General features: G+C 37.8%; 1 protein-coding gene across 1 annotated transcript in view; it reads right to left on the bottom strand.

Moving 5' to 3' along the window:
- Nucleotides 1-7,408: 7,408 nt before the first annotated feature.
- Nucleotides 7,409-12,266, bottom strand: part of RASGRP3 (RAS guanyl releasing protein 3) — a 107,705-nt gene continuing 102,847 nt past the window's right edge. Inside the window, exon 18 of the mRNA XM_049652307.1 lies at nt 7,409-12,261. Within this exon, the coding sequence (XP_049508264.1) occupies nt 12,253-12,261 (9 nt within the window). The 3' untranslated portion in view covers nt 7,409-12,252. The remainder of the gene's footprint in view (nt 12,262-12,266) is intronic.

Genomic DNA, 12,266 nt, shown 5'->3' on the forward strand with positions numbered 1-12,266 from the left:
GAAAACAGCAGCAGCATGGGAATCTAGGTTTAGTAGTAAGGGCAGTAGTCTGTTACCCTTCATCAAGAGCATTGTGTTACCCCAGTTTCACACAAAGAATGAAGCCCAGGATGGTTGTTGAGTAGACTACCAACATTCATGTAGCTAGTAAGCAGGAGAGCTAGAATCAAACCTAGGCTCCAGAGCTCAGTAACCAACAATTCCATATACTACAGGGATTCAGTGAACCAGAGCTTAAAATACCCATTATATCTTGTGACCTTTTCAATAGAACTTCCAGAACTAAAGCCAGCTTACTGGAGTTTGAGGAAGGAAAGACATGAAAGTAAATTTAGACTGTTTCCAGAATCTTCACTAGAGGAGAAAGTAAAATAACAATGTAAAATTTAATGGAATGAAGTGTGCCCTGAGAGGTTACAAAAAGCCAAGGAAATTTTCAAGGAAATTTCAAGGAAATTTTCAAGTGAGTATCTTCAAGATATAGCAGAATTCTCTGTGAATTCAAAGCAAACCTATCTATTACTGACTGTATCTTAATGCCATTTTTTTAAATGCGGCATTTACAAGATAGTTGAGAAATTTTCTTGGGGAAAGTTTTGAAAAGTACAATCAGTTCCTCAGGACAAAAAGGTTTACTCCCAGCATAGTTTCCAGCACTTAACACAGCCTTAGCCAGCACTGGCTCTAATGTCTCCTGCATTAGATTCCTACAAAATCCTTTCTCACTCAATGTACCAGTGGTACTGAAGACCAATCAGATGTCAACTACATTGGGGTGCTTGGGTGGCCCAGTGGGTTAAGCAACCAACTTCAGCTCAGGTCATGATCTCATGTTTCATGAGTTCAAGCCCCTCATCAGGCTCTGTGCTGACAGCTAGGAGCTCAGAGCCCTCTTTGGATTCTGTGTCTCCCTCTCTCTCTCTGCCCTTCCCCTGCTCATGCTCGGTCTCTCTCTCTCAAAAATAAACATTTAAAAAAATTTATTTTTAAAGTCAACTACATTAGTGCAAAACTATAAAGAAATTTGTTTTATTCTAACCTTCAATTTTCAGAAATCCCAACTGAAAGGGATAAGGGAGGGCTTTTTTGTAATCTTATTTACAATGATGCTGAGATAATAGTTTTAAATATTGCACTGCTAACAGTTACCTTTTTTCCCTGTTATTTAAGTGCTTTTCCATGGAAAAACAAGAGTAATAGAAAGCATGTCTCCCCTAGAGGCACATCTGTAACAGACTAGGGCAATGAAATGTATACCTGTATTAAAATTGAAAAGCAATGTGTGGATACAACAAATATTTGCCTAACAATTCATTTAGAGCACCAGGAGATGGGTGTTCTGGATTCAGAACTTGAGTGCACTAACAATTATTAAGTATGATAATCTGTATAAAATGTCCACCATGATGTACAGTACATGGTATAAACTCAGTGTTTAGCTACTATCAATACATAAGTAATTACTACTCAGGAACACCTTAAACAGAACCGAAGGGAGAATATCTCTCGTCCCTTCCTGGTTCAAGTTTGGAATAAATGTTTCAATTCTCCTTATTACAACTTCAAAACAGCCTAAATTATCTTGATATCCTACATACAGACCTATGATGCTTCTTAATTCTAGTTTTTGTCTAATAAGAGAAATCTTTTCCAGTGTATTCAGTGTGTGTGTAGAACAGAGCAGCTTTGGGGCGCCTGGGTGGCTCAGTGGGTTAAGCGTCCAACTTCGGCTCAGGTCATGATCTCGCGGTCCGTGAGTTCGAGCCCCACGTCGGGCTCTGTGCTGACAGCTCAGAGCCTGGAGCCTGTTTCGGATTCTGTGTCTCCCTCTCTCTGACCCTCCCCTGTTCATGCTCTGTCTCTCTCTGTCTCAAAAATAAATAAACGTTAAAAAAAAAATTTAAAAGAAACAGAGCAGCTTTGCAACAGCATCAAGGACAACAAAGGGATGGAGGTGAAGATCAGGAGACTCCTTGTTTTTACATTTCTATCAAATATCCCCTCTAGTTGGGCACTTTTTTTTCCTAATGATAAAAAAAAAAAACAAGGTAAACTAAGAAGGTAGGATGATGCATCTGATTTAGCATAGTTTTCCAAAATGGAATTAGCAAGAACATGCAGTCATTGCAAAGAATACGCTGCTCGAATGGATTGCTCTAAGTAAAGGAATAAATTCCCAATCCTCGTCTTCCACAAATACTCTTTCCCAAACCTAGCTGAGAAAATAACTTTTCCCACTTCACCAAAAGACAGACAAGCAAACAAAAAGTCCACAATATATTTCTGATATATTCCTCTTGTGAATTGCACCAGGTGTAAAATCCTCTGGGTACCAAACACAGAGACCTTAAAATATATTGGTTATCTATTCAAAGCACTCCCACCCCTTAAATCTCTTTATATTTATTTCCCTTAAGGATCAAATTGCCCTGTCTAGGGAAATTCTGAATTCAGAGAAACCAAACGAGTATTGGTTAGTTATGTGGATTATTTTAAATATCACCAGACTATTTTATAAAAACCAAATCTTATTACGATTCATTGGATAAAACTCATAGACAAAATGTTAAATGCTTTCTTTCAGACTTGGAGGTCATTATTCAGTAAGGTACCTAGAACCTATTTTATCAAATCATGTCCTGAGATATTTATTCCGATCACAGTCAATGCTCATTTCATCTTACAGCAAGCAATAAACTTACTTAAACTTATGATAAAACATTTTGTACATAAACTTAAAAATGTGCAGGTGAGCAGAAAGGCTTAAAGACCATAAGCTGGTAAATGTCTTCATGTATGTCTGAGGACTTACTTCATTAATAATGCACTGTCCTAGACCAGAAGTAGCTGCCTATATCGTATACTAGAGAAGCCTCTTTTTGAGAGTATGATCTTTACTAGCACTGGGGTGTGTAGAACAACCCCTCTGAAGGTGTTTTAGCTATAGAAAAAGAGATGGTATGTGGCACTGGAAAGAATGCTATATTGGGAATTCAAAAACCAGTTATTTCATTTTTGAATAGCATTTTGAATAGCTATTACATGGCTCAAAATTCAAAACATAGAAAGTTTTTCACTGAAGTCTCTGTGTCCCTCTGCCACACAGTCCTCCCCCTACCCACTCATAGATATTTAATTTGTTACTGGTGTGTGGATGTGTCCTCTTTCAGAGATATTTTACACATATAAAGAGAATAAATAAGCTCATGTTTTCCCTCCACTTATACACGAATGATGGCATGCAATACATCCATACATACTGTTTTCACCTTGATTTTTCTTTAAAATTTATTTTGCAGACCTTTCTATAACAATTCATGAAGAGTTTCCTTTTTTTTTTTTTAATGTCTAAATGGCATTACATTGTATGGATAGATATAAGCGTTTATTTGTTTAACCAGGGCTTTATTAATTGATACTAGATTATTTACAGTGGTTTCCTATCCTGAACAATAATGTTATGATAAGCCGTTTTCACTTTGTATTTCTCTTGTGTCCCAGGAGATCTTGAGAGGTCATAAGTAAGAGCCGGGATTCTGGATCCATACTGCTGGGGTTTGAAGCCTAGCTTCACCACTTATTAGCTGTGTGTCCTTGGGCCTGTTACTTAAGTTCTCTGTGCCTCAAGTTTCTCATTGTTGGTAAGAACTCGAGTTACTACAGATATTCGATGAATGGCCCTGTGTAAACTACCTAGAGCAATGCCTGACATACAGTAAATCCTGTTTCAGCTGCTGCTACTACTGCTAACGTTATCATCATCATCATCATCTTTAGGATAAATTCCCAGACACAGAACTACTAGGTCAAAAAGAAAATACATGTTGAATTTTGACAGATGTTGCCAAAATGGTCTTCATCAAGGTTCCACAAATTTATATTCCCAACAGTGATATGTGAATGGAATGTCTACTTCCCCACACTCATGCCAAGAAAGTGTTCAAATTTTTTGAATCCGAGGAGTGAAAACTATTACTCTAGTACAGTTTTAAGTTATATTTCTTTTTAGGGAGAAGGGTAACATATTGCGTCCTCTGGATTTCTTTTGGTGTGAATTATCTTTTCAATTCCTTTGCCCATTTTATTTGAAACCCAGAAGTTGAATTTGTCTTAATGAATTTGTAGCTCTGTGTACTGCATTCTACTTAAAAAGGCTTGACCTATCTAATAATTTAAAATATTTATCCCATAGTTTATAGTACGGTTTGATGTTTTTCCATGTAAATCTTTCGTTCATTTGTAAATTATCATGGTGTAAGTTTTGAGCTGTAAATCCAAATTTATTTTAAGCTTGCTTCCCAGTGGTCGTTATTTTGCTGAATTATATTTATTTTCTGAAATGATATGAGATGACCACTTTATCATATACTTAATTATCCTACTGCTTCCTCAGTTTCTGGACTTGGTATTCTATGTCTATGAATTCATACCTTTATAATATTGTGCTTTAATATCTGATGGAGCTAATTAGTACTCACTCATTAGTATTTTTCAGATATTACTTTGCTGTTCATGTTTGTTCCTCCCCGACCATGAACTTTAAAATCGATTTGCTAATGAAAAACAAATTGCCTCTTAGCACTTTTTAGGAATTGAAGAAATTCAAAGGTTCATTCGAAGACAACTGAAATCTTTATGATGTTTCCTTCTTACCCAAAAATTTGGTGGCTTTCCATTCATCTCAATCTTCTTTCATGTCTCTCAGCAGCACTTTATTTTATTTTTTAACTTTTTTTTTCTTTAAGTTTATTTAAGTAATCTCTACACCCAACATGGCTCTTGAACTCACGACCCTGAGATCAAGACCCACATGCTCTTGCTACTGAGCCAGCCAGGCACCCCCATGTATGCAATTGTAAATCTTATGGCAGCCATGTTAAGAAAGTAAAAAAAGGTAAAATTATTTTTAATTATATATTTTATTTAACCCATTATATCAAAAATGTTATCATTGCAACCATGTAACCAATACTCAAAATTTCTTAAGGATGTAGTTTACCTTTTTTGTGAACTGTCTTTGAAATCTGACATGTTTTCAACCTACAGCACATTTTAATTTGGGTTAGCCACATTTTGAGTACTCAACAGCACACTGGCTGGTGCCTACCATTTTGGATGGTCCACATCTGGCAAGTTATTTTTTGTGTACTCAGTATTTGGTATATCATGAGCTGAAAAGGTGAAAATAAATGTCTTATTCCACTTATTTATTTGTGTTTTTCTCATTGAATCTCCTACACTTTTGTCCTATAAATGTTGATGTTCTATAGTTTGGTGAAAAACATCTGTCTGTAATTATATTTTCATTGTGGATTGTTCTCTTTAGCATTAAAATAGGCCCGCCTTTGTCTCTTTTTGTGCCTTTTGCCTTGAATTTAATTTTATGTGATACTATATCTATGACCAATATTTCCTCTGTTTTCATTTGCCTGATATATCTTTGTCCATTTTTTTTAACTTTTGAGTGTCTGAATCACTTATGACAAGCCTCTCATACACAGCCTAGGACTGGGTTTTTCTTTACCAGTCTGAGAATCTTTTTAATAGTTGAATTTAGCCCGTTTACATTTATATGACAGATATATTTGAACTTATTTGAACTCTTCTTATTTTAGGATGTGTTTTCCATTTTTAGACTTTTAAAAGCTACAAGGTCTCTTTGCTTTGGTTTTTGTATTCCGGTATTTAGAAGGATTTAGAGTTCTGTTCCAGTGTTTACCTTTATAACTATGCAGACTTGCCTTCACCTTCTATATCTTTAGAAATACTAAGAAAAGTCATTGGAAACCTGGAATTAAGGCCAAAGAGGGCTTCATGGCCTTTGGGTTTCATTCTAAAGTAGTATCTAACAAGTGTACATAAAGGTTATCTGACTTTCTAGAGCAATGATTCTCAAGTGTAGTACCCAGTTAGCAGGATCAGCACCAGTATCACTTAGGTACTTGTTAGAAATGCTAGTTCTCAGGCCCTACCCCAGACCAAAAGAATCAAACTGTGTGGATGGCCCCCAGCCATGTGTTTGAACAAGACCTCCAAATAATTCTGGGAAGTAGTTCTCAGAGATGGGCACTTTTGCCCCGTAGAGAACATGTGCAAATGTCTGGGTACATTTTTGGTTGTCACAACTTAAGGGAGAGGAGGATGTGCCACTGGCGTCTAGCAGTGTGACCTGCAATGCACAGCAGAGCCCCCACCCTGTCCCAACAAAAAATTATCTGGAACCAAGTGTCAGTCAAGCAGAGGTTGAGAAACTCTCTTCTAGGGGAACAGAACTTTGTTTGTTATACTATTTTTTATGGATTAGGATCCAGATTCTCACTTGAAGAAACTTAATAAGAATGCAAACAATTTTTATCTGGTAGGGAAACAACTTTTTGCACAGTAGATAATCTAAATCTTAGCGTTGAACTGTCCAGCAGGATATTGTGTTAGTTCTCTATTACTGTGTGACAAAATACCCTAAAACTTAGTAGCTTAAAACAACGCTAAGCATTTACTATTATCGTGATTTCTGTGGACTAGGAATTCATGAAGTGGCTTTAATACATGCAGAAACAATTTTCATCTGCTCTGTAACAGTGTGGTTGGTTGGCTTGCTTTCAGGTGAGAGGTCTTCTGATACCTATTTAGCTATATCCTTTTTTTTCCCCTCTGGTATGCCTTGGGTTTTTGTTTTAACTGTTTGTAATTTTGAACTTCTATCCAAAATCTATGGGAAGTTCATGCAGGGAAGGAGCCAGGATAATGTCCAGACCAGGTGAAATCTGTCACCATCCTGGGGTTTGCACTAAGTTCAATTAGTAAAGGCTAATTGGCAAGGACTGGCAACCACGGATCTTTTTTGGTTTTGTTTTGTCACAAGACTGTAGCAGCCTGCTATGGTAGAGCAGATCATGTTCTTGCAAATGTTCCCTGTGTGCTCTGCTCTGTTTCTCAGAACCAAACCAGGTTCGGGAGGCTCCTGACCCGGGCTGGTACATGCATTCCTTCCCTTGTGAACAAAGGATTGAGGAGATACACTTCAGAACTTGCCTCTGTGTTGAGAGGGTGCTTGTAGCTGCCTGTGTTTGTTTATAATCCCTCTGCTACGGGGACATCTCCCCTGAAAGCCTCTGATCAATCTCTGATGCTTTTGGCCATCTTTCCTGTTGGGCCCTCCTAGGCACTCTGCAAATGGAACTTGCTTTTTGTTGTTCTTCTCATTGTTGCTTCTAAACGATTTCCAGCAAGATTAGAATTAATCATTTCTTTTCCCACCCCCAGCTTTTTTAAACTACAAAACTGCTGAAACGCTTAAGGAATAGTACAATGAATATCCATATACCCTTTACACAGATTTAACAATTGTTAACATCTTGCCACATTCACTTTCTCTCTCTACACAAAAACTTGTTTTTCACTGAACCATTTTAAGATTTATTTATTTATTTATTTTTTAATTTTTTTTTTTTGAGATAGAGTCGGGGAGGAGCAGAGAGAGAGTATCCCACCACAGCAGAGCCCAATGTGGGGCTCGAACTCACGAACCCCGAGTTCATGAGCCAAAATCAGAAGTCAGACACTAAACCGACTGAGCCACCCAGGTGCCCCTCACTGAACCATTTTAAAGTAAATAGCAATATTGATACTTCATCCCTATGTTAGCAGGCACCTCCTAAAAATAAAGACATTCTCTTATAGAACCATGAAATCATTTTCATACTGAAGTGAATAAACTTTAAGTTATTTAACATATGGTAGTCTCCTTCCATCAGCAAAGTATATGTTCCAAGACCCCCAGCGAATGCCTGAAACCGCGGTTAACATTGAACCCCAATATAGGCTGTTTTTTCCTACAATATACCTATGATAAAGTTTAATTTATATATTAGGCACAGTAAGAGATTAACAACTAATAATAAAACAGAATGTAAATACTGCAGTGAAAGTTACGTGAATATCATCTCTCTTCCAAAACATCTTTTTTAAGTTTTTATTTATTTATTTACTTATTTATTTAGAGAGGGAGAGAGAGGGAGCATGAGTGGGGGAGGGGCAGAGAGTGAGAGAATCCCAAGCAGACTCTACTATCAGCATGGAACCCGACGCGGGGCTCAAAACCACATACCTGAGCTCATGACCTGAGCCAAAATCAGGAGTCGGAAACTTAACCGACTGAGCCACCCGGGCGCCCCTGTCTCTCAAAACCTCTTACAGGGCTGTACTCACCTTTCATCTTCTGATGATGTGAGGTAACACAATGCCCGCATGAGGAGAAGTGAGGTGAGTGAAGCAAGCTAGTGAGGTTGAATGTTGTGAGGCAGGGGTCACATTAGGCTACTATCGACCTATGACCTCCTGACAATTGGTCAGAAGGAGAATCACCTGCTTCAATGGTATCACCTGCAGGTAACTGAAACTCTGGAAACTGAGCTGCAGATAAAGGGGACTGCTATCGTTCGTATTTAGATTTCCCTAACTGCTGCCTGCAAAGTGTCTGCTTTAAAAGTCCCATCAAGGTTTACAACATTGCATTTGCTTGTTGCGTTTCATTTGGTTAATGTGTTTCCTTTGATCCAGAACTGCTTGGTCCCTTTTAGGTTTCTTTTTGAAGTGTTCAGGCCAGCTGCCTTACAGAATGCCCCCCAGCAATGCCTTCCTTTTGCTATTTTGTATAAAATGCAAGCCACTTAGTTTCTGAATAGATGTGAATTCCAAAGTGCTTGTTATTAACATTTTTAAAAGAAAATAGATATTTTTGTTTGAGGTCTGAGTACCATCTAGACTCCAGCAAGCAAGTTTTGGATGCAACTTGGATGAAGCTATTTCCTGAGGAGTCTTAAATTCCAACTAGTTTCCACTCATTACCACCTTCAGTAGTTGTAAAATACATTCTGGCTGTCAAATAAATGGTGTACTTTTTATTTTAAAAGTTAATTGTTTTTCTCTTGTCTGCCTCTATTAACACTAAATTCTTAAGGGTAGTTATGCGTTGACCTATGTTCCTCTAAACTCACATTTTACGCATTTGGTTTCTTTATGTTGTCTACCTATTTTCAAACAGAGAGACAACAGCCAGTGTTAGGAAACAGACCAGAATTAACCCTCCACACACATAATGTCAGGAATAAGAATATGCGTTTCATGTTGTTTAAATCATGCAGAATTTAGTTAAACGTTGGGTTTAGAGCCTCCAAAGTACACAGTCATGAAAACATATAGTCTGGGATCCTGCAGACAATTTTAGAAAAGAAACCTGCTTAACTGCAGAGTAAGATTAACTTACTTGTAAGATCTTTACATACGCTGTTCAACCTGATATTTGCATGTACTATTCAACCTGATGTTTACAATAGCTCTATGAGGTCTGTTGAGGAAGGTGGGGAAATCTCTCCTTTCACAGGAGGAAAGAAACTGAGGCTCACATAGAGGTACCTGACTTGCCCAGGGTCTCATGACTACAACTGGCAGAAACAAGATTTAAATCTGACTGCAGATCGCATGCCAGAGACAGGCTGCACTCTCTTCATTTGACTGAATTTACCTCCTCAGTCAAAAATCAATGTGTTTAGTTTAGAAATGCTAAGGTTCCTACCATCAGTAACAGTTTGACGCTCCCTTCTGCAGGAGTCCTGCCTTGCAAGTTAAACAGCAAGCCCTTTGGACCTTTGGAGAGACTGTTACCATGGACAGGGGGAGACATTATTGCTTAAGGAGGCAGCCACTCAACAAAAACTGTTCAATACCAACTAGGGCCACCCTCTGGTGAGGCCGACCTAAAACAGCATCAGTCCGATTTGTACATCCCTCTAGGAAGACTGAATTGCAGCATATAACATATTCTGTCCTGGTACCTGATACCAGTCACTGTTAAGAGTTTGGTTTTGCTTTTGCCTTTCACCTAAAAGGTGATAGTGACCATCAAATCTACAAAAGGAAGGTCTGGAGAAACCAGATATAATAGTTTATTTTGCTTCTCCATGAGTTTGCCTAATTTACTCATTTTACTGATTGTGGGAAATTGACAGATTGAAACATCAGAGTCACCAGTGGTTGTGAGTAAATAATATAATCAAAATTACAAGGTAGCTTCATTGTGGACACAGATTCCTCTTCAGCAAAGTAAGAATAGTAGTGTGTGTGTGAGTGTATGCATGTGTATGTGTACGAATACACATACACACACACAAATATGTTTGTTTTATTTTCTTTCTTGTTTGTATTTGTTTTTTTATTCAAGGTACATTTGGTATCTTTGTCACAGGAAGGCTGACAATATAAAACTCTTCTTAAATATGAAAACTCAAAACTAACCCAAACTCAGTGATGAGTGAAATAATTGCTTTGAGGAGAAAAAGAAGAGTCCAAGTTTCTTCCTGAATTTTCTTAAAATTAAAAAAACATATACAAGAAATGTTTCATGTACTGAAATTGCCATTTTCTGTTTTTAATTTTGTGAACATGTATTTCATTGCATTTATGAGTAGGAATAGATAGTATATATACATAGAGCCAACACATAGGGATGGCTGCTGGCTTTCTGAGGGGCTTTGTACATGGTGAGTTCTCTTATTACACAGTTTAATCAAAGCTCCCTCAACTAATAACTTCATTTAATTTGCACATTGATTTCTCAGTCTGTTTGGCACAATTAGTTCTAGCAATTCTGGAACTGTACTTTATGGAACCATCTTGCCTTAACGCCCACAGGCTCTCAGCTCCTGAGGGCAGAGATCAGGTGTTACTTGTCTTTGTGTATCTAGCACAGGACCTGCCCAGAGCAGGTGGTCAACTGTTTGCGGAATAGAACTGTCCTCAATTTTACCTAACAGAGAAGAAAGGCATTTCTTTGCTGAAGGGACTGCCCCTCACAGAAACAGATTCAGTCTTATGTGGTATACACACTTCAACTCCCAATGCAGAGCAGGGCACCTCTGTGGGTCCAGCTTCTCTCTGGTCACGAGGCACCAGGTCATTCCCCTTGCCCACTGGCTCAATCCGACCTCTATATTTGAACATGTTGAGCTAAGTTCTCTCTCTTCTAATCATGTAAAAAACAGACCCACATCTAATTATTTAGGTCAAAGGAAGATATTTAAAATATTGATACATGAAAAGCTGAAATAAAATATTAATCAAAGGTGGTTTCTGATGATCAGATTCTATGACTATTTAATTATGGATGGTGGTTTCTTCAGAAGAGGACAAAAGTTCCCTGTCACAACCCAAACTTTTCTTTTGTAACAAATAAAATTCTCAAAACTATATTGACTTTTTAAAGACTGCTGGGTGTTTTTCATTTCACTAAGTGGTTTGCTTTTCTGGTGGTTTGTTTTTCTCCTAAATTTTATCCCCCAAAATTTTAATTGATTTTGTAATCACCATCCACATTTCTTATTGGCAGTCTTAAAAGGAGTTTTAGGAAAGATAGCTAAACCTAGTCAGATGAGACAAGTATACTTAATTTTCCCCCATGGCAATTATAAATATCAGGAGAGTTTTCATGGCTGTCTCATAGCTTCCTTATGATGCAGAATGGGTAAGACTTATTGAATATAAATGTATGACTCGTTACATATCCTAATAGCAACTGTATGGTAAGAACAATCCCCATGGCAATTATAAATATCAGGAGAGTTTTCATGGCTGTCTCATAGCTTCCTTATGATGCAGAATGGGTAAGACTTATTGAATATAAATGTATGACTTGTTACATATCCTAATAGCAACTGTATGGTAAGAACAATGTAAACATCTTCTCCTTGGGTTGGTAGAACCATCACCTTCCAGGATCTGAAGAGCTTCTGTGTCCTTCTAGAAAATAAGTCCTGGTCCCCTCCAAAAAGCACAAAAGAAAAAAAAAAGACCTCTAAATTGACTCCTCCCCCACCAAAAGTTTATAAAAATACTGAAATAATATTCTCACAACAAAATTAAAGTTTGAGTTTAGAGAAGGAGTATCAAGTACATGCAGAAAAGCTTTCACTTCACTCATAGATAAATGGCTCTAGAAAAAGATAGATGAGAAAACTACCAACTACATCACCCAATCTTTGTGACACCTAACTAGAGCCCAGGAAGGAGGAAATAAATAGTTCACGGGGGAAATCCTCTGTCCCATAGTCCAATCAGGGAGATCCCATGGTGTCACCAGTCAATAAAAGTCCAAGGTATCTTTTCAGATAACTTCCTGAGTTGGAGCGTTCTTCAGAGTTTCTCATCTCGCTCCTTCCAAATGCCAATATGATTGCCTCCAGTGTCCTCGGCCTGAAGTCACCCATCCTGCA

This window comes from Panthera uncia (genome assembly GCF_023721935.1).
Source record: "Panthera uncia isolate 11264 chromosome A3 unlocalized genomic scaffold, Puncia_PCG_1.0 HiC_scaffold_12, whole genome shotgun sequence".
NCBI classification, from domain to species: Eukaryota; Metazoa; Chordata; class Mammalia; order Carnivora; family Felidae; genus Panthera; species Panthera uncia.